The sequence below is a fragment of the Cydia pomonella genome, unplaced genomic scaffold, assembly GCF_033807575.1.
Source record: "Cydia pomonella isolate Wapato2018A unplaced genomic scaffold, ilCydPomo1 PGA_scaffold_206, whole genome shotgun sequence".
NCBI lineage: Eukaryota > Metazoa > Arthropoda > Insecta > Lepidoptera > Tortricidae > Cydia > Cydia pomonella.
This window is the reverse complement of record NW_026907846.1, coordinates 30,116-57,980: the sequence shown is the minus strand read 5'-3', so window position 1 is coordinate 57,980 and position 27,865 is coordinate 30,116. Positions and strand designations below refer to the sequence as shown.

At 37.7% G+C, this 27,865-nt stretch overlaps 1 protein-coding gene across 2 annotated transcripts; it reads right to left on the bottom strand.

Annotated features, from left to right (window-relative positions):
* Window positions 1–2,155: 2,155 nt before the first annotated feature.
* On the bottom strand, window positions 2,156–27,865 carry LOC133533826 (elongation of very long chain fatty acids protein 7-like). 2 transcript variants are annotated; one of them, XM_061872882.1, is made up of 6 exons: window positions 27,651–27,865; window positions 6,686–6,876; window positions 5,966–6,103; window positions 4,118–4,223; window positions 3,412–3,548; window positions 2,156–2,751 (listed from the first exon to the last, which is right to left on the bottom strand). In XM_061872882.1, exons 1-6 carry the CDS (start codon window positions 27,709–27,711, stop codon window positions 2,485–2,487), a joined length of 900 nt encoding a protein of 299 aa, XP_061728866.1. In that variant the 5' UTR covers window positions 27,712–27,865; the 3' UTR covers window positions 2,156–2,484. The 2 variants fall into 2 exon arrangements, with proteins under 2 accessions (XP_061728866.1, XP_061728867.1); XM_061872883.1 differs by lacking the exon at window positions 27,651–27,865 and adding an exon at window positions 24,758–24,931.

Below are 27,865 nucleotides of genomic sequence, written 5' to 3'. Positions count from 1 at the left end.
CAGATCAGCTCGATGGTACCATAATATTGCATTGTCACCCGACTTACATATGTATGCAAATTTTCAGCTTCAAGTGGGTCAAATTTAACTTGCAAGATTTGATTACAAACAGACAACGCAACGGTCTGGTGAAAGTAAATAAAAGCTTGTAAAATGTGTGAGCAAACCGTAAAAATATTATAGAGATTAAAACATGGGTAAATACCAGTGATAAGTACAAAGTACAAAAATATTATTGTAATGTTCTAAAGGTTTTTGTTTTTTTATTGTAATAAAATATAATAAAATGTATACAAAGGGAAATAGTAATACTTACAATCTATTAGGTGGGTCAGAATTATTTCCGTTGTCTTGTTTCTGACCACTCTGGCACGCTTATATCTTTGTCTAAATAAAAGTTGAGTGCTATTGCATGTCTTTCTAGCTGTAGATAATAATTCTCTTGAAAAAAAAAATAACTAAATTTCACCCCATACAAAAAGCTCAACTCAAGACAAAGAAAATAATTTTGACACAGGTTAGGAACATAGTTTATTTTCCTCGGGGCAAGAGAAGCAGTATGATGATTCCCTAACAGCGCGGCTTACGTGGGCGATGATTCGCGAATGCGACGCGACGCGACGCGGCGCTCGGAGATCGCCCACGAAGGACACTTCCATAGGTATAAAAGGATTGAATTCACCCGCACCGCGCCGCTTCGCGTTCGCGAGTTATTCGCTCAGGTAAGACACTGCCTAAAAGTGTTTCTATTGTCCCGTTGTTTTTCGTACCCATCTAACCTTAATAGCAACAGAAAAATAAACAAAATTGTATATTCATGTAAATAAAAAAAATAGTTCATGTAATACGTTCTCATTGTTTTAAGGCTGAAATATACACTGAATTGAAACTATAATGCGTTTCTTTTATTTTTACTATTAATATATAAATATTATAGGACATTTTCTTATACACAGATTGACTAAGTCCCACAGTAAGCTCAAGAAGGCTTGTGTTGAGGGTACTCAGACAACGATATGTATAGCTATAATATACAAATACATAGAAAACACCTAAGACCCAGGAACCAAATATCTGTGCTCATCACACTAATACTTGCCCGTACCGGGATTCGAACCCAGGACCATCGGCTTCATAGGCACTATAGGCACTTTAGAGTCACTACCCACTAGGCCAGACCGGTCATAGGTCCGGAGGAAAATAAATACGTTGTTTTTCTCACAGGGATTAATTGATGTTTTTAAATACAAATTATATTATACGAACTTTAACGTTACACAAATTTACTTATTAAGTTAAAGCCTGACCAGTAATATATGATCACGCGTCATATTGCCGAATTTCGTTGGAATTAAGTTTTTCATACTTAACTGAACTGACAGCCTATACATGAAAATAACAGATCTTGACAATGATCATATTTTTCTGGTCGGGCTTTATAACTGTACGTAACAGGACATCATTGATAGATAATTGCATGCAATTTGCGTTACATTTCGGCATTTGATCGATCTACTTACTAATTTCGTTGCGCCTACTTGGACAGCAATAGGGTTGTTTCCAATTTTTTGAATCGCTTATATTACGTTCTATATTAACTAAAAGTTGCCCTAAAATTCAACTTTTATACTAAAAACGATTTTAAATATGTTAAATTAACAAAATATATTTTGACATATGCTTTCGCGCCCAAAACGCTCTTTGAAAATTGTGTGACGTCACAGTTTACGGTTTGACACATAACTACATACACACGTAGAAGATACAAACTATCAACTGACATTTGTCATTTGTTGTTTATCGCCTAACTGTCAACAGTGTCAATCCGAGAGTTGTGACGTCATCAGAATCTTCAAAGACGTTTCGAGTGCGCCAAAAGATATTTTAAATTCAATATTTACAAAAATATGGTCATTACAGGTCCCCTAAAAGTAGAGTTCTTATAATCCAAAAGAATTTATTGGGATACAATTCTGCCCGAAGATTTGTAGATGGAAACAACCCTATTGCCCAAAATCGCATGCGATTTGTTGCAACGTGACTGGAGCCTATTAGCGGCTCGAATTCACTATTAAATAACAATAACGGCCCTCCACAATCATGCGCGAATCACGGCGTAAAGTGAGGCGTACATTTCGCAATGTGCGGAGAAGAAGGCTTATCTGCTACAAGATAAAGTATCTAAATTTTCGAAGATTTATAAGAAAACAAAATGGAAAAATTGTTACAGCACATAACAATTACATTGCTGCCGTAGCTAATTCACAGTTAATTTCGATCAGCTGATGCTTTGGAACCATCTTGCCGTGAAGTTCTGCGAGTAATGGAGTCGTACGTCAACGTCGAGATATGTTCTATTCACGAGGTCGCACCGCGATTCACGCATATAGTCTGGAGGGGCTATACAAGTAGCTATAACTATAATCTAAAAATACAGGAACTTAATATTTAACTAAATTAGTCTAACTTCTAAATTTATAAAATCTACTCTATCTTTTTATGAACACCGTTTTTTCCATTTTTGAGATGAACACCATTACTGTGACCATTTTGGAGACCATTGTGTCTATTTTGCAGACCGTTTAGTTTGGCCTTCTTAGGCTTGATGTAAGCTTTTATGTAAAAGTCTATGAACAATATGAGCATGAAGAGGTTTTGGGGTAGGAATACAGCTGCTATCCAGCGGGGGTAGGCGCAGTCGGTCTTCCAGACCAGGGTCGCCATGTGAACTACGATCATCAGGAACTGCAACTGCAAATAATAATAAAAAATGTATTAGTCATTCTAAGATGGAATAACAGAAATGGTACCTTCCGTACCTGAAAGTGTCTGGAGCCTAACTTCTGTATTTACATGCATCAATACGTACGAGTATTGATCTCAATGTAATGTTCAAAATTTGGAATAGAACAAACGTTAAAAAAATAAATAAACCAACTACGGTCTATCACAATCTCTGATTCTCATCGATTATAAAGTCAATTAATGTAAAAATACATTCGTCGACTGTAATGGTTGAATGAAGATTTCGTATACCAAACTATAATTACGTATTTTTCATGTAAGGACTCCACACTCAACTATAAGATTTATTTCAATACACAGTAAATCACGTGGCGCCGCGCTCCCATAGAAAAGAGGGTCCCAGGTTTTGCGCGTTATGTCTTTTGTATTTTTGTCTACTGAGGTACTTCCCAATTTTCATTAATTATTTAGGTTTTATAGTAAAAAAGGTATTATTTTAGATGACTCGTACAAAAACGATTGTATACAATAGTGATATAATCAAGCTTTTCAATCTCGCACCTAGGCAAATCAGCAAGCTTCGTTGCCTCAACACGGTACTCGACTCGTATCGTTTTTTCTTAAATATTTAACTGAACGACAGATCAATCTCTACGTTAAACTTACAATTTGCATTTGCGTGATGTATTTCTTCCACCACATGGATTCCTTCATGCTCGGCATGGCCACGGTCAGCAGATAGTACCCGTACATGATCACGTGGACGAATGAGTTGATCACGCCAATTAATGTTCCGTGGCCCCCTGAAATCAGAGATAGAAATGTTTACGAATTTTAAACTTTTATTTCGACAGTCAGTACCGCTAGTGTAAATTTATTCGATGGCGTATCGTGACGTACGCATTTGCGATAAGTCTCAATTTGTATAGGATTTTGAGTTTCTAAAACGTTCCGCTTGGCGCGCTGTTTCTAAATCCCATACTAAATGAGACTTAAAGCAAACGCGTACGTCACGTTACGCTGTCGAATAAATTTACACTAGGGGTACAGATTCAAAACTACACGGAAAATGTCTCAAGCTTGAAAAGTTTGTTTAGTCTTTTTAACTCTTGTAATCAAGTAACAATAATGAAGACAAGTGAAAAATGAAAATCTCTTCAGACCTTTATGATTAAGAGAAGAGCATGCGGAACAAAGTGCTGAATTTATTACAAAATGGTCAGATAGCCAAAGCAAAAGTACTTGGCAAAAAAGAAACGAGGTCTTTTATCAAAATCAATGAACTTTTGTTCAATAGGCCTCTGAATATTGAAGGAGCCATTATGGACATTGACAATGTCGTTAAATTCTCCCATGATATAAATAAAAATACCTGGGAAGTATGTAGCAGCGCCCCATGTCAACATAACCATGCCTGTGTGATGGTAGACGTGCAAGAAGGATACGTGGCTGTTCTTCTTACGGAGCACGAAGAATACCTGTGAAATTACAAACGTTCATTAAATACTCGAATCCCAAAACCAACCGCCAAAACGCCGAGATTGAAAATCTTGTGGCTGCACCTAATATTATCGGCGAGACAAAAGCCCACCGCCTCCGCTGGCTTGGCCACGTTTTTAGAATGGAAAAGTATCAAGGCGCTAACAGTGCATACCTGGGACGTGGGCAGGGTGGAGGCCGGTTGGACGTCCCAGGTATAGCTGGAGCATATTCACTGCTCAGCAACTTAGAAAAAACTAGAGCAATCGGTTGGTGGAAGTTCGTCGAAGGACAAGAACACTCGAAAGCTCTAATCAAAGGGTTAAACAACAAATTTGCTAAGGAGATTCTAGGGCTTCCTGTGGATCACTAATGTCAAAAACAAGTACGCACTTAGGGCGGCGCGTATTGCAACTCTATGAGGTACAGAATATTACGGCCCAAAGAATCTGGAATTTCCTGGATTCAACGGGCATTAGTAATGAACTTTGCTGGGCTGTCACAATAGATCACTGCGTGGTCGACGTGGCACTCAAAGGACCACAAACTCCAATAAGAATAATAATAATCGCTGGAGTTATGCTGTTGAAGCGGACTTGCGCTGTAACTGGCGGGAGATCGCACAGGACTGGCGTGTGGTCATGTCGCTAAGGTTAAGCCTAAGGCTCATTTTGGGTCGCAGTAACCGCCAAAACATCAACTCGTTAAACTAAAAAGGAAGCGTTTCGTCATTAATTCAATTCTCAATCAGCATCAGAAATTCAGAGTCCGTCTAAGCTAAGTTTGTATAACGACTTGAATAAATCAAATAAATCATTATTCAAAATAGGGTGTCATTAGTAACTTTATATTTTCATAAAAATTTGATATTATAATGGTAACATGGCCACAATTTGGCATTGCAAATGGCATGCAAAGTTGCCTTGGTCTGACTCTATACCAATAGAAAAGGGTATCCAAAATGACCAACACGTTATAAGGAAAAGAGAATGTGCAAATCGTTTTCAACAACTCACTTGCTTAGCTAATTCTGCTGCTAACTGTACCTCACATTATATATTTTTTTTATTTATTAAAACCCCACTGTCCCACTGCTGAGCAAAGGCCTGCAACCTCTTTTTCCACTCATCTCCTTCTCTACTTTGATGCATTACATAATCATTATCAAAATCATTTGTTGAAAACAGCCGTGTCAAGGGAAATGTGTTAAGTACATAAATAACATTTCAATTTTCCGCCGCACATCCCCCGGGATTACTCAGCTTACTCAGCTTGCCTAATATTGAGGCATGATTACACAATACACATTTTGAAAGGAATACATTATAGTAACTAACAATAGGTCTTGACAGCAGCAAATGTTGTTAACAGGGCGAGCTATTCAAAATGATCAACAAAAAAGGTCAATCTAAACTAACTATGGATGCTACAGCGGCGACGACCAGTGAAGTGACTAAGGTAAACAAATGTTTGCGAGCGGCCTCACTCGAGAGCAATCGAACGCAGACCGGGGGCCTACCGCGAATACCGAAGTACGCAAATTGCGGGCAACTTTCTCTTTTACTCCAAGCATGGCGTAATTAGGGTGACAGAAAATGATACTCGTAATTTGCGAACTTCAGGGTTCGGGGTAGGCCCTCTGGTCATAGGCCCAGGCGTCAGTGCACGCTGCTCAAATCCCTTCGACGCTCGACGCTCCGCTGAACGCTCCGCTGGTCGCTCGCCACTGAGATTAACTTACGGTATCCGCCAGGTCCAGAATCTTGACAAGGAAGTAGTAGTACACGTATCGAGCCACACGCATCGCCTTCTCATCTGTTGAGTAGTCTACGGGCTCACACAGCCATTTGTAATCGAACGCCCAGGCGTAGATTAGAGACTGGAAATAAATGAGTAATTTTCTTGATTAGGCTAAAATGACAAATTGGGTAATTTACATTACAATTTGTTATGATTCTAATATTGGTATGACGTGCTATATCTAGCTTCATTCGCAGGTGTAAAATGCTATGTATCCCACTCGCACTAAAGAAAATTTGAAATAGAGGTGGATTGTGAGGCCATCGCTCGAGAAGATGCCGATTTTACTAATTCGCGCAAAGATAAATAACGTGCTAGTCAATCAGTGCTAACCCGTTATACTAACTTGCGTATTTTTACATGCAATTAATGTTTCCATCCTTCCACCGCACACGAGTGTACTTTCGGTCGTGGTGGTGGAACAAAACTCGTAGAGAGGCGAAACATCTGTCGAGTTTTGTTCTTTCGGTAGTGGGATGTTATATTTATTTGCGTATATATTTTTACGGTGGAAGGGGACATTAATTGCATGTTAAAATACGCAAGTAAGTATATCGGGTTAGCACTGATTGACTAGCACGTTATCTTTTCGCGGATTAGCAATGTAATATTTTTTGTTTTATTTCTTATTTATTAACTTTCAAACATTTATTTAACTTACCCCTATAAATATCCGTGCACATATTAACACCTGTAACGCATTGTACATAATAAGGACCTTTTCCAAATTGTAAGCGGGCCGGTTCTTCATATAGGCCGGGCCCCATTTGAGTACAAACATGAGATACAGGCCGAGGAGTGTTAGACCCTGGTACGGTCTGGCGCAGAGGAACCATTTGTTTGTTCTTGGATCTGAAATTAATGAAAGTAAATTATTAGCTACTACTGTATTACAAGTGTATCCAATGTGACCCTGACCTGGAAGATGCCTGACAAGCAAAAAAAGTAAACATAATATATACCCTAAATTTAATTGGCGCGGTTGCGTAGAGCAATAGTTGGGTTTACTGGGGATGGGTTGGGTTATTGGGCTGCCCAAGGTCGAAGTCAGTCGAAGAATATGATTCGAGCCCTACACCCCAACAGAGGGTAACAAGATGAAAAGAAGAAGTAAGTATTAGTGCTGGGCTGGGACATCAATGAAATTTTCAACGGTTCGCCTAATTTTGACCGGGTTAAACACTTTTCTTAAAGCCTACCAACTCATGATGAAAAAGATAGTCACTGATATCTAAGGAAGATGGAAGTAAACTTTTGGGACACCACAGTTAAACTCTCGCTAGAGTCGCGAATACTGAGGCGCATTAGTCTACCTTTCCGCTAACGTGGAGACGAGAGGAGATGAGAGGCATTAAGGATGACCAGGGCTCGAACAAATCATGCGGATGACGCAAAAGTGACGTAATTTTGCACTCAGAATGATGTTTGTATTTAAACCACCGTGTGACATGTCGCACTAACTAACAAAATAATCGTAAATAATTCCATGGAATTTAGGTGACAGGGTGATGTCTTGAATAAAATAATCTCACGAAACTTGTTACTGTAAGCATAGCATAACCAAACTTAAAGTGCTCACTCCATGGGTGTTTCTCAGAGCGTTTCAAGTCTGACAGTCCCCTGCCCATATATATGATGACAAATAAATTATGATTTATGCTAAACAATAACAAAGTCAGTTTATTGTTCATTTGATTGACAATGTCAGTCAAAGACGTATCTACTTACCTTATGTATTAATGTTTGTTATGTTTTAGTTATTTTGATGATGACATTGACATATTAAATACATAGTAGTTATGTATTCTGTAGAACTAGTTTTAAGATTGTTAGCTTAACAGTCTCTTGACGTGAAATATGTATTTCATACAATTTTTTATATTTTTTATTCTTTGACATTTGGAGAACCTCCAAATCTTATTATTGTGTATTATTATTTTTCTCAGACCGTGGGGACCTTATACATCTCCAAACTTAATGTATTAACCGTGGAGACTATACGTCTCTGTCATATTGTATAATATACTTGACTTGGTACATACTAGTTATGTACAGAATGTAGCATTAGTTTATGAGACTGCTAGTTTAACAGTCCAGACGCGGTTTATTTATTTAGTATAAATTTTATTTTGACACTTGGAGAGACTTTACACCTCCAAATTTTATTAATATTAGTACTCTGACATTGGGGACCTTTTACATCTCCAGATTTAATGTGTTTTTAACCATAGAGACTATACATCTCTATTGTATTGTATTAATTATTTATTTTAAGATTATTATAATGTAATGTTTACCCAGGTATTGGCTGTTGTATTTATAAATGTTGTTATGTATTTTTCATGTCACTATATGATGTTACTATAAATGTTGTATTGACTTGTAAAAGAGCCCTTGAGGCCTACTTGCAGAATAAAATTTTGAATTTTGAATTTTTTTGAATTTTGAATACTCATATCGATATCGTTTGATAAAGAGGTTGATAAATGATAAGTGGTAATTGTTTATGGGTGGTTCTCAGAGCGTTTCAACCGCTTACAGTCCCCTGTCCGCATTTATGTCGAAGTTCCCCAAGATTGGTATGCCATATATGGTTACGGTAAACTACCTTTCTTGTTCAAAATAACCATAACTGATCTGACTGACAGCGGTTGAAACTCTGAGAAACACCTATGAAAAATAAAAATACTATTTGAAATCATATCCTATGAGTGGCTTGACGTCATCTGCATGATTTGTTCGAGCTCTGAGGATGACTCATGTTAGACCGGCCCGGGGCCGGGCCGGGGCGTCCAACACTTCGTGTTCTATAGAAAGCATCATTGACGTGAGCACCGATCACCCGTCATAGAAAACGAAGTGTCTAAAATTAAGTCACTTTAAGCAATATCATTGGTTGTACTCCACATCTCTTCTTCGCTGCATTACAACACAGACTAGTACCTACTAGACTGAGCACATAAGACAACCGAGGTCACCACACATAAGTGCTCTCGTACAAATTTAGTATGTGAGCGCAATCGCTTATTTTACTTGCGACCTGTACTCATGTAAATTAAAATTATTTACAAAAATTAAGCTTTAGGGGTGTACCTAGGTTGTTATGGTATAATATAGTGTAGAATACGACTCAATTGTACTGCTCGCATCGTAGGGTTTTACCAATAACAGTGCACCTATGTGAGGTAACCACGTGCTCTTTGCGAACCCTTCATAATATTATGGTGTCTGTATAGTCTGTGGAACACAAATAATGCTAAGGGTTGATTCGTCTCCATCACAATGGAAAAGCAACCTAACAGCCATAACAACTATTGGAAAACTCATGCAATTGTTTTCTGCATTCTCGTGTGATAAATTCCACGTTAAAACTGGTTATACATGGCTGCATAACTGCAGAATTTATCGATGTCCACTTTATACCTATTCTTCTGTTCTTTTTGCTATTGTTATCCACATATCAACCGTAAATTACATTCGTAATCTCTTTACTGTATTTTTACGTAATACATAAATATCTCCTTCAAACCGTATTAAATTTAGTGGAAGGGATCGCTTGTCATAACTATGTTATACTTACATACATAGGTAACTATAGGGAGCGTGCATTAACTATAGGAGGCAGCACGGGAGCCGTCAGATTTTTGGCGCGAGGCGTAAATGTGATGTTTTTTGTTCCGATGTAGCCCACAAGATGGCAGAACCTACTATGCACAAGAAAACACTTGACGTGTAAATGTGCCTATTTATGGTTCCGATTCAGACCACAAGATGGCAGACCCTCCAAAGCGCACGGTCCCTATAAGATCCAAATCTTGGTAAACTTTGGGTCACATGGGTGCAATTTCACTTGTAACCTGCTAGGACTTAAAACTGGGGTGTATATATATATATAGATAAACAGTTAGTCCTCATAAGGCTAATCTGTCAAACTTGAAGCCGACACACGCTCGATGTGTGCGTGCGACGCTCGTGTCTTACGCTCAGCGACACACACACATATATATAAAAATGGGTTGCCAGTGTTAATTTATTCCCCTCAAAGTAGAGGGATTTTAACCACATCCTTAAACTTGGTTATCAATCATTTGGAAGTATGTATGTAGATGTTAAATTTGTAGCAAAAGCGTTCAAGGACTTTGCATTTCTGTACTTTGTGAAATAAGGTTTATATAAATAAATTATTTTTTATTTTACAAATATACACAAAATAATATCAATAATTTTCTGAGCCTATTTACAAAGAGTGACGTTAAAATTCTGTTAGCAACATATCAATAGCCCTGAAACTGTAGTTAAAAATTTCCGTCCATCTCGCAGATAGAAGCGGATCAGTCGGAAATCTAAAACGAACATAAAAATATGAATTTAAACTGTAATTTTATAAAAGACAAAACATAAAAAACAAAACAAACATATGTGTATTCAAAACGTGCATTTCATTAATTTCAGTGATTGTACACTTTTGTTTGTGTTTGTCATTCATTCACCGTTACTTCTGTTTTACTCATTTCCTCAAAGGTTAACTGGAAGAGATCCCATACAGGGATAAGTTCGCCTTTGTTGTATTTAATTTACTCTGTAACTTTGTTTTTCGTGTTTTTATTTCTATGTACAATAAAGTATATACATACATGCATACATAATTTAAAATAAAAGAATGAAAAACTAAAAAAGTATATAATTTTCTATAGTCATACAAGGAACTTAAAGTAAGCATATTAATTTTATCAATGTAATCATCATGCCTCATTTGGAGGAAAAGAGATTCATATCACCTGGCAACATTTATAAGTAATGGCGGCTGACGAACATTTTAATTTTTTTATTTACAATTACGTAAAAATATCACATTAAACACGATACTTACGCGTGAAATATTATATCAGGCGGTTTGTTTTTATTCACCGATGTGTTGTGACACCCATTTACCGCACAAACAACCATCTTTATTGTATTTTTTAAATTATAACCGGGAGGTGTACACAAACCAACTCGACCTTGAGTACTGCGAGGGCCGTTCGGATACGATGACACGAGTGCGACATAATGTCGTACTCGAAATGGCTTCACTAGGGATGTACAGGACTGGATGTCGTTCGATACCCCCCCGTCAGGGGGGTATGAGGGGCCGCTTCCGCGTTTCGGTTTCGGCTGCGGCGGCTGTCGCGGGTCGGAGGTCAGTTGGCCGTCTTTTGGGGGACGGTGTGTGTGGCAGGGATGTACAGACTAGATCTATGCTAATTATAAATCTATGAATACGAGTATAAAGGGACAATCTTACACAGATTGACGATCTGTCTTGCCTAGTGGGCCGCCCTCCTGCCTACCCCTAATGCATGCCTGCCTATGAAGCCGATGGTCCCGGGTTCGAATGCCGGTAAGGGCATTTATTTGTTTCATGAACACTGATATTTGTTCTTGAGTCATGGGTATTTTCTATGTATATAATGATGTATTTATCTATATACGTATGTACATCTTCACTTAGTACCCATAGTATAAGCTTTGCTTAGTAGGGTAGGTTAAGTCGATCTGTGTCCAAATATTTATTTATTTATTCTACACCATTTTATACTACAGTCAAGTGCAAAAATATGTATCGAAAGAATAGTCTCATAAATATTATTATGGTACAACGCTCTTATTACACTGGAATAAGATGCTATGGGACATATTTTTGAGTAAGATGTGTACACCCATATTTTTACACTTGAGTTGACTGTACAACGGCCCAGTTGCCTTAAAACTAAACTTTAGTAAATATTTTTAATTTACACAAGTACCTACTTGTCGTAATTGTGAGCGCAATTGAAATAAGGTTTCGCTCCCATACCAAATTTGAAGCGAGCGCTTTTGAGTGGTGACTTCGGTTGTCATTATATGCTCTGTCTAGTAGTTGAATCTATGGGCAGGCTGCTAAGAAATATCCACACTCTTTACTGTTAACTGGCAAACTAATAACGGACCAATTGTAAACCTTATTTCAAAGACATAGAATCCTCCAATGGTCAGTTAATAATGCTGTTAGCGACATAAGTATTTCTCATGTTATAAGCATGATATTGCAAATTATAAACTCGCACTATAAGCGTATTGGCCGTTAAAAATGTATGCATTTACGTCTTTTTTATATAGTACGTATGACCCCTTCGTTGGACGATTAACCTTAACGGGTGGTGTTTTAAATGTGCTCATTAACATGGTTAATTGAATTAATGGCTGTGTATGGGTGTTGTTATATTCCAATCAGTTTACGTGCGTTGCCAAGAATGTAAAGGTTACGTTTCTATTGCGACTTCAGCGTTGAGGTGTCGTTTGGATGTCAGTTAGGGCCACCCACTAGCGTCTAGCGTCGACGTCTCGTCAACTCTATGGCTGCCGCTCGACGCAACGTTGGCGCAACTGCGCAGCGACGCCATTTTCCATAGCGCTGGCCGCGTAGCCAACGTTACAATCGTTAACGCTCCGTAGCGTAGCCATCTCTCTCTATCACTCTTCCATATTAGTGCGACTGTGACAGTTGCGTTTCGTTCGCCACGGAGCGTGAACGATAGGCACGTTGGCTACGCGGGCTGACCAGACGCTGACGCTCGAGAGACGCTATTGAGGAGTGGACCTTACAGCAGAGCTGTATTACTGTTCCTGCCTCGTTATTGCGGGCGCTGTATCAGTATTTTTCCTTGAAGGGACGGAATCATCGTTATCATCAAATCTCAAACATTTATTCAGCAAATAGGCCACAGGGGCACTTTTACATGTCCATTTTACAAACAATAAAAATTACAAAAAACAACAAACAAACAACAAATATTAACATCACAGGCCTTTGCGTCTATTGCAGACGATTTAAGAATTACTAATTAGACAACGGGTTTGACGGAAGTGACGGAATGAACGCATAATAATTGGGGCAGTTATGCGGCGCTGAACTTCACTTATTTTATTAATGCAAAATCGGCCATGTTGGGCCATGCTCAGTGTAGGGTTTCGTAGTCACCATTCTGTCAAAACAAGCCAAACGGGGCTAATTATTAAGTATCACGTATAGGGACTAAAGGACTAAGGGAGTATCTTTGCAGCGCTTTGTACATCTTTTTACTAAGAAGAGAAGATTTCTTGCAATAACTCAAAAATGGCTGGAACGATCATGCTTGCTATAGTTTTAATTAAAAGTATTTACGTAAGCTCTTGTTTCATGACTTTTTTCATATTTTTGAACCCATGGTTAGGGATCCCACGGAATGAACGCTACAATCAAGGTTGTGCGGCGGCGCGGCGAACGACAGTCATTTTATAAGGATATTGACAGATTTTATTACACCGGCGACAACAACGCCGCAACAGTAATGCAGCTGCAGTTGACATCCGAACGTGACCTTTACTGTTGCAGGTGAGAAACGGGCGATGTCATTGTCAATTATCTTGATAAAATGAGACTAATCGCTTCAGTAATGTATAGTTAGTTGCCAGCTTATTTTATAGCCTAGAGACGATGCGAGTGTTATTCCAAACGCCAAACTTCTACGAAATTATGACGTTTAATTAACACTTGCACAATCAAAATCGCTGCCACCTTAGCTCGGTCTGACTCTAAGAATGAGACTACGCAATTAATTGGCAGTACATACTTACTTAATTTGAATTTGAAAACATTTATTTCATGTAACAGCGACCTAAAATGAGTCTTGGCCTCCGACACGAGTACACGCCAGTTGTCTCGATCCTGTGCCATCACCCGCCAGTTATTGGCTTGGAGATCGCGCAAGTCCGCTTTAACAGCATCGCCCCAGCGATACTTGGGACGTCCGATAGGCCTCCGCCCTACCGGGCGTCCCAAGTAGTAACATCATCTATTTTCCGCTGCTGCAACACTGCAGCAGAAACGCTGCAACATTAATGCTGATGCAGCGTTGAAACGGGCGGTTTGACTGCCAAAGTCTTTAATAAAATAAATAATAAATAAATGAATACTATAGGATATTATTACACAAATGTACTAGTCCCAAAGTAAGCTCAATAAAGCTTGTGTTGTGGGTACTTCTTCATATTTATTTCGAACAATTAAAAATAATTAGAGTAAAATGTAAATATAGGTACAATACAAACTTAACTAATTAAACACTAAAAATCTATATCTAAAGAGGGCCCCTGGGGCATAGTGCCAAAGATACCTACTGGCAGCATTTCCTCGCTGAATCGCAACGCTTATTCGTTGAGCGAGGAAGCTACCAGCTCTTTTGTTCCCTGTAACGTCAACCAGCCGTTTGGCCAAATCATTAAATAATAAATAAATGTTTCTTTATTTCGGACAAACAATGTATCCATAGAGTGTTAGTACAACAAGAAAATATCTTAACCTAGTATTAGTGCTTATTTATAAATATAATTTAAATAAGATGAGCCAATTTATATCTATATTATAAATTGCGCAACACTTTTAATTAGCTCGGTCCAGTGCTTTAACATGGGACAATCGAACCTATTAGCAATTTCCTTTAGAATGCTGTTGGGACTACATCTCACACGACTTAGTAATGAGACTATATTTTTCCGTAATATAGTCTGAAAACTATCCGTGCGAGCTGCCACAAACATACCCGATGCAGAGCTCCTGCTAGGCAGCCCCATCAGCATTCTAAAGGCATTGTTGTACTGTACGCGCAAGGCGTTGTAGGCTCGTTTCGTGTACCGGACCCACAGGCTGCTCGTGTACAAGGATTGACAGTATGATTTAAATAACGTGATTTTTACATCACTTGAGCAACGAGCAAACCTGTGGGTAATCATGTTACTCCGAACCGCCAACGCCCTGCGCTCCCTTTCGATGTCCAAGTCATCCCTTAGGTCGCTCGTGAGGATGTGCCCCAGGTATTTTACCTTATCTACAACCTTTAATGGGCTAGAGTTCAACAAAATAGGTGGTACATGGTATGGCTTGATTTTACCCGCATTAAACACCAAAACCTCACTTTTTTTAGTGTTGTACTCTAGTCCATGGGTCAAGGCGTAGGCTTCACAGTGGGCAAGCAGCTGCTCCAACGCACTGACAGACGGGCTCAGTAGCACCATATCATCGGCATAACTTAGGCTATTGACACAAGTGCCTCCCACATAGCACCCAGCATGCATGCCACTCAGCCCGACTATCAGCTTGTTGATATATAGGTTGAAGAGCTTCGGTGAAGTGATACCACCCTGTCTTACCCCACATTCAAGCCTATACTCACCGGATAAGCTGCCCGCCCATCTGACCTGGTTTACTTGATTGCTGTACCAGTGCCTAAATAGTCCCACACACTCCGCCGGTATACCTGTCTCACTTAATTTTTGCCAAAGCAGATCATAATTAACTCGATCAAATGCCTTGGACAAATCGAGGAAACAGGCATAGACGGGGGTTTTCCTATCAGTATAATACCTGACCGTGTGCTTAAGACACAGAATTGCACTATCCGTGGACAGCCCCGTTCTAAAGCCGAATTGACCGTCATGAATATTTAAGTAGTTGTCTAGCATATTATCAAGCACACGGTCAAGTATCTTAGCTGAAGTGGTGGCGAGCGAGATAGGCCGATAGTTTGCCTTATCAGAAAGGTCACCCGTTTTATTTTTAACCACCGGTACAACAATCGTCCTCATGAGCTCCGCCGGAAGGTACGAGTGACTCATACATAAATTCAGTATTAACGACAGTACTCGAGGTAGGTGCACTCCTGCATATTTGAAGTGCTCTATACTAAGGCCATCGTGGCCAGGCGACTTACCCCTCTGCATATTGCTTATAACCAGTTTAATTTGTTTAGAGGTAATATGGGTAGTACGCCCGCCCCCGAAGGCCCTCTCATTTGCTTTCGAATGGGAGATAGACTTCACATCAAGCAGCGATTTGACATTGAAGTGTTCTCTAAATATGTTAGCAATCTCCCTGCAGTCTGTCTTACCCTCCACACTTACTGGCAAGCCCGGCCTCACGTTCATTTTCTTAGTCCCATTCCAAAAATCTGCGAACTTTTTATTTCTATGGGAGGTAGCTAGTTTATCCATTAAGATCTGTTCCTGTCTGTTCTGACACCACTTAAGTCTAGATTTAAACACTTTCTTGGTATGATGCATCAGATCAGAAACTCTACCCTGTCTTGGTTTGCCAGCTAACTCCCACAACTTGAATTGAAGCCGGGCCTCTCTGTGTGCTTCTGCAACATATTTGTTCCACCCTGCTAGACAACGACCCCTGGCTCGCTTACCACATTTAGCTGTTACCTTTGCAGCATTAGATAAGGTGTTAATAACCTTGATATATAAGTCATCAATAACTTTATAGTGATGACAGTTATCACAAATCCCGTCACAACAGTCCCTAAGCGAGTCAGGAAAGTCAATGTCCTTTAATTCACTATTACAGATCCTATTATATTCATCAATTTGATCTATCTGCCTTTCACCCCATATTACACCACTATTTACATAACTATCACAAATATTAATTACAGGCTCCAATACATTAATATTACATTCAATAAGCATAGGGAAATGGTCGGACCAAAAAACATCATACATAACCGTAACGTTACGAATAGTATTCCAAGCGCATTTCGTTACGATGCAATGGTCCAACCATCTCCTACACCCATGTATATCACTAACGTATGTATACGTATCAGAACTCACGCCCAATTTATCGATGTCCGCACATATCCATTGTTGCTCAGAGCAGAAATCCATCATCTCGCTATAAAACGGCTCGTTAACGTGAGCATTGAAGTCCCCCAGTATAAACACCGCTTGCACGTCATTATTGTCCGCAATAGTCGAAGAAAGCGCACCTAAACACTCTGTGTACAATGGCTTATTATCATATGAGTCCGTAGGCATGTAGACGCAGCCCACTAAAAATGATACTTCACCAGTTAAGACTTTCACGAACGCTATTCTGTCACTATCACACTCAACTATAGTTACCGCATTGAACGCACTTTTCCGCCAAAGGATACCCACTCCACCGTGAGGGCGCCCTTTCAATAGTCCGACAGACACGTCAACCGCCGATTTACCCGTCCAGCCGAAGTCCTTATCAATCGTACTAAGGAAAGGCAGGTCAAAAGGAAGAAGCCATGTCTCCTGCAACGCCACGATATCCGCACTTTTACACAAGGCTCGTAAACCATCTATAGACCTTTTTGTAGACCTACAATTAAAGGTTATCATTTTGCATGTACTCGTATCTGTCATTTTTCAATATTATTAATTTCACTCGATTTCACTCGATTAATTTCACACGATTTAAATTCTGTATCTGCCATTTTCCCTCTAAACATAACAAAACGCCTAAAAGTTATACCACTGGGCCACAGGTTGTCATTTAGGTATTCTCCCAATTTAGATTTACTAACATATATTTTATAGGAGTAATAGCCCTTATCGCGCTTCATGGCAATCCTTTGTAACGTTACTCGATCTTGAATTTTTTCCAATATATACTCAGATATATCTTTTTCCGTTACCGATTGGTCTACATTAGAAATAAACATTGGCACCTTAACATCTGCCGCTTTAAACTTCGTATTGAACGATGTTTTAGCACTCCCGGTTTTACCTATAAACTGGTTTCGATGTCGTTTATACTGAACAAGTTTCCATTCCTCATCCATCTCCTTATCCTTCCATTCACCTTTTTCCGGTATACACTCGGCATAAGACTTTTTTAAGTTCGTTTGTTTAGTAACAATTGGTTTATGTTGCAAATTATTCTTATCTATAGTTGACTCATCCAACTCCATAGTTTGCTTATTCGCCTCTCCGCCTGCATCGATAACCGGTTCTGCTCTCGTTATTCGCTCCTGCGGCGCGCACGTCGGCTCGGCATTAAAGAAGCTCTGAGCTCCAGGGCCCCACGGACCGAGGGTCTCGACACCGAAAGGAAAAAAGTTATAATTGGCGTCGAGACCTCCGTATTTCCGCCTTTTGAGGACCTCGGCAGCCTCAGCAGCAGTGGGTACTTAGACAACGATATATATAATATATATACGTATTTATAAATACTTAAATACGTAGAAAACACCCATGACTCAGGAACAAATATCCGTGCTCATCACACGAATAAATGCCCTTACCAGGATTAGAACCCGGGACCATCGGCTTCCTAGGCAGGGTCACTACCCACTAAGGCCAGACCTGTCGTCAATGAGTAACAAATTGAATTTTCCAACCAGTGTAACTTTTTCGTAATATTTATATGTTATTTTAGTATATAAGGACAATTAATTATCAGATTAGCTAATTGAGATGCAAAAATACAGATAACGGGCTTCACATAAATACACATAAATGGTTCTGCGTAATAGCAACATTCGCAACAAAAATGCGTTATCAGCGCTATTTTCATTTAAATAACATAAAAAGGCGGCAAAGGAAATCTTTTAATTGTTTTTACTTTTTTCTGTGAAAATGTATACGTATAAGAACGTTGCTTCTGTGAAATGTTTCTATTATATTTATATTTCTTGCATCATTTTCGAGAAAAGCACTATACAGGGTGATTTCGGGGTCGTGGAGCAAGAGAACAAGACATCACACAGAATTACGAAAAAGAAAGAAAGATAAGTCTAATGATGTTGCTCATTATTTATTATCACCAATAATTATGATTATTCTTCAGATGACAAGTAGAAAAAAACATGTTTGCATACAGTTTGGTCATCCTACTCAATGTGACGTCTTGTCGCTTTCCATACAGCGTATGTCAAAAGTCATAGGGTGACCATGATTACTTCGTATAAGATTTTACTTGAAAAATAATAAAAATCAAACTAATTATCTTTCAATCAAATACTACCGTATGATAATATAAATCATTTATAGATTCAGAAAAAGTGGTTCTGGATCACGACCCAGAAATCACCCTGTATAGTATGTATGACTCTGCTAGAAGTCTACTTGCTGGCTTTGGATTCAATTAAAAGGACTCCCAAGGTCTGTTGAAAGCGATTCCTCAGCCAGCGGGTAGCTAACAAGCTATAGCTACTTCTGAGCCTCGATAATAATCTACTTTCACGTCATAAGCTGATTTTCTATCATCTACGGTTGTTTTTCGAAGTGGGGCAGTAAAACATAGCGGTGTTCTCAATAAACACCGCAAATCTCAATTTACCGTATGCGATTCCCCCATTACAGATAGTTGCACTTGTGGACGTGACGGCATTATAATGACAGTTTGTGTCTCTTTCTGCCGGTGTTTAAAGTGAATTTTATTTTATCATGTGGATAAACCAGTTAATGTTTTATCCTAGTTGAATATTGCATGTCAACTGCAGCTCTTTTCCCTTTACTTTTGAAAATGAAGAGAAAGTTGCATTTTATTCACGAGAGTGGCAAAGACTTCATATATATTTTTTTAATGATAAATATTGAACAGCGGTAACTTTATTATGATTTGTAATAATTTACGGTTAGTTGATACAATTTGGTTTTTTACTCGATAGCAAAGTTTGTATGGAATTTTTTCGCTTATTTGGATATCAATAATACCTATGTAATATGACATTTGTTTCGTTTGTGTTTACGAATAAAACTTTTTTATTATATTATACCAACATATCTTATTTTAATATCAGCACGAGACGTTATACAATAAATTTGTCCCCTTGTAAAACAAACTATTTTAAAGATAATCTTTCGTATACTATTAATATGGTCAATTATCGTCCAACATTAGCGCAATATTTGTATGCTGAATATTCATAAATAATATATAAAATATTTAATTACCAGCAGGCCGACAAGAAAGGTTAACTATACAAACAATGCTATTATAATGTTCTACATTAGTTTTCTTTATACTTCTATGATGAGTCAGTCCTGAGGGCCTACCGCGAACCATGTTCGACTTGTTGCCTCCCTGTCACACTTACGTACGAATTTGCTAGTGCGACAGAGAGGCAACACGCTTTGTTATCAACATAATTTGAGAGTCCGCAGCAAGCTCGACCGAATTTCACCTTCCCACATAAACAGAGTTTCGTTCTCATTTCAAAACTACGTGTTGGATTATAATGAAACTTTGCACATACAATGACAATGATATCTATAAGCTTATAAAATAAACGAAACAGAGCAAAAACTAATTTTGTGTGAAAAACTTAAATTCGCTGTATTTTTGTTAACTACGGTATCTGAAGCTATTGTACATAAACTAATTACAGGCATAGATATACCTTATTCTATTATAAGTACAAAGTTTCAGAGCAATCTAGCTAGTCGTTTTAAAATGAGAGGGTAACTACGTTTGTATGGAGAACCGAGTTTGCTGCGGACGCACAATGTAGCACAATCGGATTAGGGCCAACCTCGAAATCTCTGGAACAGTCATGAAATTTGGTATGTATATAAATTAAAGGCCCATTTTTCATGCCCACATCATTTAACATTTCATTTAAGCTTGCTGCGGACTCAAGAGCCTGGCTTTTGTCGGTGGAGTAGATGCAACGTAGGACAAAGTCAAATCGTATTTTGAACTTTGATGGAATGAAAGAACGTTTCGAGTTCTTAACTGCAAAAAATACTCTGGGACTTAGAAGGATATAGGTACCTAGGCCACAAAAGCGTTAGGTCTGTCGCCACGCATAACTGCCCTAACAGACATTGGAAAATTCGTTCAATGGGACTTGAAACTGTCAAAGCTTTTTATAGATGGCGCCATATATTTCTCTGGTTTCTAATTTTGTTCTAAGGGCAAGTAAAGTACTGGATAGCTAATTAACAAATAAATTAACTGCCAGATAAAAGTTACTACAAAACTTAGCGCTTTATCTACCAATTAAGCTTAATTAAAGATTGTGAAACGCCAACGATGACTTTATTCGTCAGGTAAGTGGCAAGTAGCTTATTCAAAACTTTACTTGGAGATTGTGAAACAGGCCCTCAACATGCAGGCCATTAATATTCGAAAAATATAATAATAAGACAGCTGAAACCTTTGCTGATATCCGTAAAATATTCGGTGTCATCTGTAAAAGACTTTGCCCGGCCAACTCCACTGCTAATCGTAAGGTAGAAGTACTAGTGCTCGACGCTGCACTAGTACTCGACATGGGCACTTTATGTCAAAGTGACAAGGATTAAGTTCGAATACAGAAAAATCTTCGTTGTTCAAATTTAACCTATATTTCCATGAAATAAAGTGCCCATGTCGGTGACTAGTGCAGCGTCGAGCACTAGTACTTCTACCTTTGTCGTGGAACAAATCCATATTCGAGTAGATTTCAATGCAAGTGTGCAAAGTGTGTTATTATTTGTCCCGAGATGTGTCCGAGTGTCCGAGAAGACACGGGACAAGTGAATAAAAACACTTGCACACGTACATTAAAGGACGTTTTTTTAATAAATTTTCTAAAAATCACTATAAAACTAATACTGGTTACGTGAGTATTACATTTACAGACCTCACAGTTACGAATTTTCCCTTGAACTTGACTGATATTGTTAATTCAGCACTACGTTTAGCGATGATTAAAATTGCAAAAAATAATTACAACAACTCATTTCATACAAAAACACTTTCACAGTTGCAATATAAGTTGAATTATTTTGATGCACTACGCTGTGGCGCAGCGACCCGAAGTGGATCTTGGCCTCCGACACCAAAGACCGCCATACTTCTCTGTCCAAAACCGTTTCTGTCCAGTCGAGTCCAGTGTCCATTTGGATACAACTAAATTTTAAGTGAAAATACTGAAAATAGCGGATTTTTTTTGTATGTATGTTACTCGATATCTCCGAGAATCGTGAACCGATTTTCAATTTTTTTTTTAATCGATCGGGTATATATGGTCCCGTTGGCACCAAGTCGGGGTCTGATAATGGGATCTTGGAGAAATCGAGGAAACTCTTCAAATGTTATAGGTACATGTATGGCGCTTTTGGTAATATTTGAAGTCGGTATTATTTTTTTCTCGTATTCGAAATGAAAGAAGATTGATTTACTCGGGTGCAAGGCACTCTCGGACAGTTGGCGCTTGACAGAAATTGGTGCTTTTCATGCCTTGGTTAACAATCTACGTTTTACAAGAGGGTAAAGTTGCTGTTTAACCCCTCGTGCTTATATTAATTTCAAGGCCCGAAGGTTAAACAAACTTTGCCACCGAGTAATACACAAATTTGTCACCACACCAACGAGGGAAAAATAAGAACGGAAAACATTACAAAACAAATCCAAATGAACGCTATTAAATATTTATCATTCAAAATCATCACTTAAAAGTCAATTCCACCAGCGATAATGAGGAAACAACTTAACATTTGCATCTAATTAAGCAATTACTTTGCCACGCTTGTGGATAAAATGCAACTTTGTCATCAGTTTTTCAAGTATCAAGAGAGCCTTATTTACGATATAAGTAAGTCCGCAAAGTAGGAAATTCGCAATGAGTGAAGATAAATTAAAACACGACCGAAGGGAGGAAGTGTTTCAAATAAACACTAGTCGCGAATTGCCTATTCGCACATGTATTGTACAACATTTTAGAGTACATACTCGTATAATTTTTATTCGTAAACACAAAGAGAACCTTATTTACGATATAAGTAAGTCCGCAAAGTAGTAAATTCGCAATGAGTGAAGATAAATTAAAACACGACCGAAGGGAGGGAGTGTTTCAAATCAACACTAGTCGCGAATTGCCTATTCGCACATGTATTGTACAACATTTTAGAGTACATATAATTTTATTCGTAAACACAAACAAGACACATTACATTACATAATATAACAAAAACAAAGAAAGTATAAAGTGTCTTCCGATATGGCCCTTTAAATTTTTTGACATTGCTACGTAAAGTGCTAATTATCGCACTAGTGCGGTAATAGTGTTATTTGATACACTTGCTCAAAAAGTGCTACTTTACTTACCGGTTTAGCGTTCGCCAAGTTGATTTTTGCGAAGTGCTTTTTACTTTCAAACTTTTTTAAATTTATTTCCACGATTAGAAAAGGTGCTTTTTCTTTTCCAACTTTTTTAAAATTTCTGATCGTAGTCCATACGTCCGCACTAAAGAGTTTGGTACCCAAAAACTTTATATAGGTACTTTATTTCGCCATATCACATTTATTACGTTCAAAAATATTATTTCACGATATAAATTAAAATAATAAATATTATTTGTTATTATAAATATTGGCCGAATGAAACTATCATTGCCACGTTGGCTGTCGTTAACAGAGAAAAAAAAAAGTAAAACCGGCGCCCGCTATTTGCAGTAAAAATTTAATTGTATCAAAATAATGCAACATACATATATGACAACTGTGTGTGTTTTTGTATGAAAAGACTTGTGATTATTTTTTGTAATGTAAATCATCGCTGAACGTAGCGTACCGAATTAACAACATCATTCAAGTTCAAGGGAAAATTCGTAACTGTAAGGTCAGGTGTAACGAATATTTCTTTTATTGTGAGTTTTTCGCAAATGTATTTAAAATGTCGTTTAATTTACATTTGCAAGTGTCATTATGTACTTACTTGTCCCGTGTCTTTTCTTATCTCGGTACTCGTAAATAAAGACACACTTTACACACTTGCATTGAAATGTACAAGAGTACGTTTCAATGCAATTCTTAGGGCAGAATAGTATCCCAATAAATTCTTATGGATTATAAGAACATGGTAAACTACCTTTAGTGGACCTCTAAAGAGCATATTTTTATAAATATTGAATTTAAAATCTTTTAACACACGTCACGTGACCCAAGTCGAAACGACATTGAAGATTCTGATGACGTCACAACTCACGGTTTGACACTGGGCTATAACTGCGAAAATCGAAGTTCGTCATTGCGGGTATTTTTCCCTGTCATTCTCAAGAGAAAGATCCCCACAATATGCGATTTTCGGTTTTTGCGGTAGGCCCCTCTTTTTTTCCTTATTTATTTATTGAGAGTTTTTTAAACAAATAGGCCAATCAGGCCCCCTGTTGTCTGTTCTCAGTACAAAATTTAATACTCAAGCCGTAGCCATTTTGGTGGTGGGCAATTAATTGAAGCTTCGATATCTGCACTAAAAATTAACATCATAGAAATGCTAATGGATAATGAATACTTTATGATTATAATAACTCAATTATTACATAAAACATATTTTATTAGTTGGTTAAAACCCCACATGCACGCATACACAGCCTACTACCTAAACTCGGCTACGGCTCGAGTATCAAATTTTGTACTGAGAATTGACTCGGGGGGCCTTGGTGTTACGTGTGTATGTACCTATATACGCGTTTCAAAGAATTGGAAACAACCCTATTGTATTCCATACTTTTTTTACGACTCATTTAAAATAATACTTTACTGAAAAACCTAAACAATTAATGAAAATTGGTAAGTACCTCAGAATACAAAAATGCAGTACAAAAGACGTAAACGCGCGTTGTATCAATATGCTCATAAAATAGTTGCCCATTTATGTCTTTTCTATAGGAGCTCGGTGGCATGTGATTGTTAATTTTTTTTTTGTAGTTGACTTCAGCGTATCGAAATAAATATTATAGTTGAGTTGGGAGCAGTACATGGAAAGTAAATTAGATCCCATCCATATCGTATCCAGATCAAATTTTTGACGTTGTATATTATACTCAGGCTGTAGGTCCAGTGTCATTGGAAAGATTGAAGTCAGAAATATAACATGTGCTTGAGTAAATTATTTGCCTTAGTAACAGTATCTTTCAAGATATAATCACCCACCGTATCTCCTGATTGCCACTTTTCGTATTTCCCGTTAACCTCATGTTTCGGTACAGTGAGCTGCGAAATTGCATGGAGAAATTATGAATGAATTCATTAATAAATTCGCTATGCCACTTTTACGGCTGGTACATTCAAGCTGGCCACTAGCGGCCACTATGAAGCTCAAGTTGTATATATTTTTTTTCATTAAAGGCTTTGCACACTTCAATTATCATTTAGAGGATAGGGGATCGCCCGTCTCCATACAAACGTAGTCCCCATTTTCCTCTGTGTGTACATTTTGACATATATTAACAGCAGCTATGCCCCTAAGTTTGATTTTTTGATTATTGTAAAAAATAGGAGCGAAAAAAGTTTTGTTACCAATTTTAAAATGCTCAATAAATAATTAAATATTTGAAATAATTCAAACGTAGTGCACAGCTGTGGTCGATATAATACAAATTATGTCAAAATATTTTAAATAATGCTAATATTCAGAAGAATATGAGGACTATGAAAAGGCGAATTTGCGTTATTTTCGTAGTCGACATCTAGCATCGAGTATAGGTACTGCTCCCGGTACTGAATTTGTATAGCGATAACCGGGAATTATCCGGGAATTCCCGGTTCCAGTACTGAATCTATATGGAAAACAAGCAACGGGAAAATGTTTCATAAAATTGTTCCCTGTTAAAAAGATGTCGCTCCGATAAATTGCAATTGAATACATTAAAACAAGGATTTGTATCTTAATTACTGGTCACGTCTTAAGCGAGGCTTAGACTAGCAAGAATTTGCGTTACATTGCCCACTACTAAAGTAAACTGCATTCAAAAGATTAATCAGATACCGCAATGTAATGAAAATGGCGTGCAAATTGTTAGTCTGAACCTCGCTTTAGATGACAACCTGTACCGCTAGCACCAGTTTTGACATTGACATATCAACTTAATTTCTATGCATCGCTTGCACTCCCATATTAGCGCAAGCGAGATATATAAAAAGTAATTTACGTACACGTGAGCGATTAAAGATCAATACCATAAAAAAAAAATGCAGTTTCATCAACCTCCTTCGAATGCAATGAATATTAATATACATTATAATAAAGAAAATATTGAAGATGTAAAGGTTACAAAGTTCTAAGGTTCACATCAATTGGAAACCGCACACTGAGACTTTATGGAAATTTCGTATTTTCTCTTAGAAAAATGTCGCTAACTTCTGATCGCAATATTGTTTTACTAGCGTATCATGGATATATCGAATCTATTTTAAGATATAAAATAATATTCTGGGGTAACTCAACAAACAAACTACTCGTATTTAGAGAGCAAAAAAGTGCCATATGTGGCCTACAAATAGATGATTCATGCAAACTTTATTTCAACGAATTAAATATACTGACACTTGCAAGCTTATATATTTACAAAGTGGCAGTTTTTGTTAAATCTAATCCGGAACTGCTTCCACTAAGATCGAATGCGAACGTGAGAAACACTAGATATGGACATGCAATACAAACGTGGTAAAACAGCTTTATTAAGGAAAAATATATTAGGCAAGGCGTCCAAAATATATAATTGAATACTTGAAAGACTTACAATCTTAAATATCTCAATGTTTAAAACCAAGTGAAAGACATAGCTAACAAAAGGGACATACTACACCATTAATGAATTTTTATCGGATAGAAACTTCACCCGTGACCAAAATTATCAAATATATTAAATTTATTTTTAATTTACGAAATTTCAATGTATCCGAATGTTTAAATAATTTATATATTTATATATGTAAATCGATAATACTTTCTAATCGATTTAGATATAAGTTACATCTAAGACTAAATATTTGTACACCTTTATGGTAGAACAATCAAGCACTGTATCAACTTACTGTTAATTCTATATAACCGGTGTTTCACAAATAAAATAATTACTTACTTAAATATGTCAATGTCAAACTGGTGGTAGCGGTACAGGGGGACAATTTTTGAATTTCGACCGCTCGATTTCGTGTATTTCGTCAAATACTGTTTCCACTACTCGGAATTTATTATTTATTTATTTATTTAAACTTTATTACTTTATTACACAAATTTACAAAGAAAAGTACAAATCTACCAGCGATTGGGCTAAAGAGAAATAGTATGGTGCAGGTTTGTAAAGAATTAATATGAAAATAGACCCAAGTCGAGACTATTATACATACTATTAGAATCAAAAAAGCGGCCAAGTGCGAGTCGGACTCGCCCATGGAAGGGTTCCGCACCATTTATTTATGTGGTATTAAAAAAAAACTACTTACTAGATCTCGTTCAAACCAATTTTCGGTGGAAGTTTGCATGGTAATGTATATCATATATTTTTTTAGTTTTATCATTCAGTTATTTTAGAAGTTACAGGGGGGGGGGGGCACACATTTTACCACTTTGGAAGTGTCTCTCGCGCAAACTATTCAGTTTAGAAAAAAATGAAATTAGAAACCTCAATATCATTTTACCCCACACGTATGGGTTTGATGAAAAAAAATTTTTTGACTTTCAGTTCTAAGTATGGGGAACCCCCAAAATTTATGGTTTTTTTTCTATTTTTGTGTGAAAATCTTAATGCGGTTCATAGAATACATCTACTTACCAAGTTTGAACAGTATAGTATAGTTCTTATAGTTTCGGAAAAAAGTGGCTGTGACATAAACGGACAGACAGCCGGACATGACGAATCTATAAGGGTTCAGTTTTTTGCCATATGGCTACGGAACCCTAAAAACGAGCAATACCACTAGATTCGCAATTTCTATCGCTTGTATTTCAAAAACAGCATTTCGTTTTCCACAGATTTTCCAGTAAAGAAATCAAAAAATCGAAATTCAAAAATTAGCGCCCTAGTTTAAATTGAAAACTTACCAGTAAGCTCCTCGAACACGTATCTATATCCCTGCCAAGCCGCTTTCAATATCAGCGCCATTGTACACAACGTGCGCGTGCGCTCACCGTGAAGATTCTACTACTAACCACTAGCGGTTACCTTGCATCACGGCCGGCGCTGCTCGATAACTATAATCACACTGAACTTACACCAAGCTTGATTGAATGGAGCAATGATTTAATTTGCATTACAT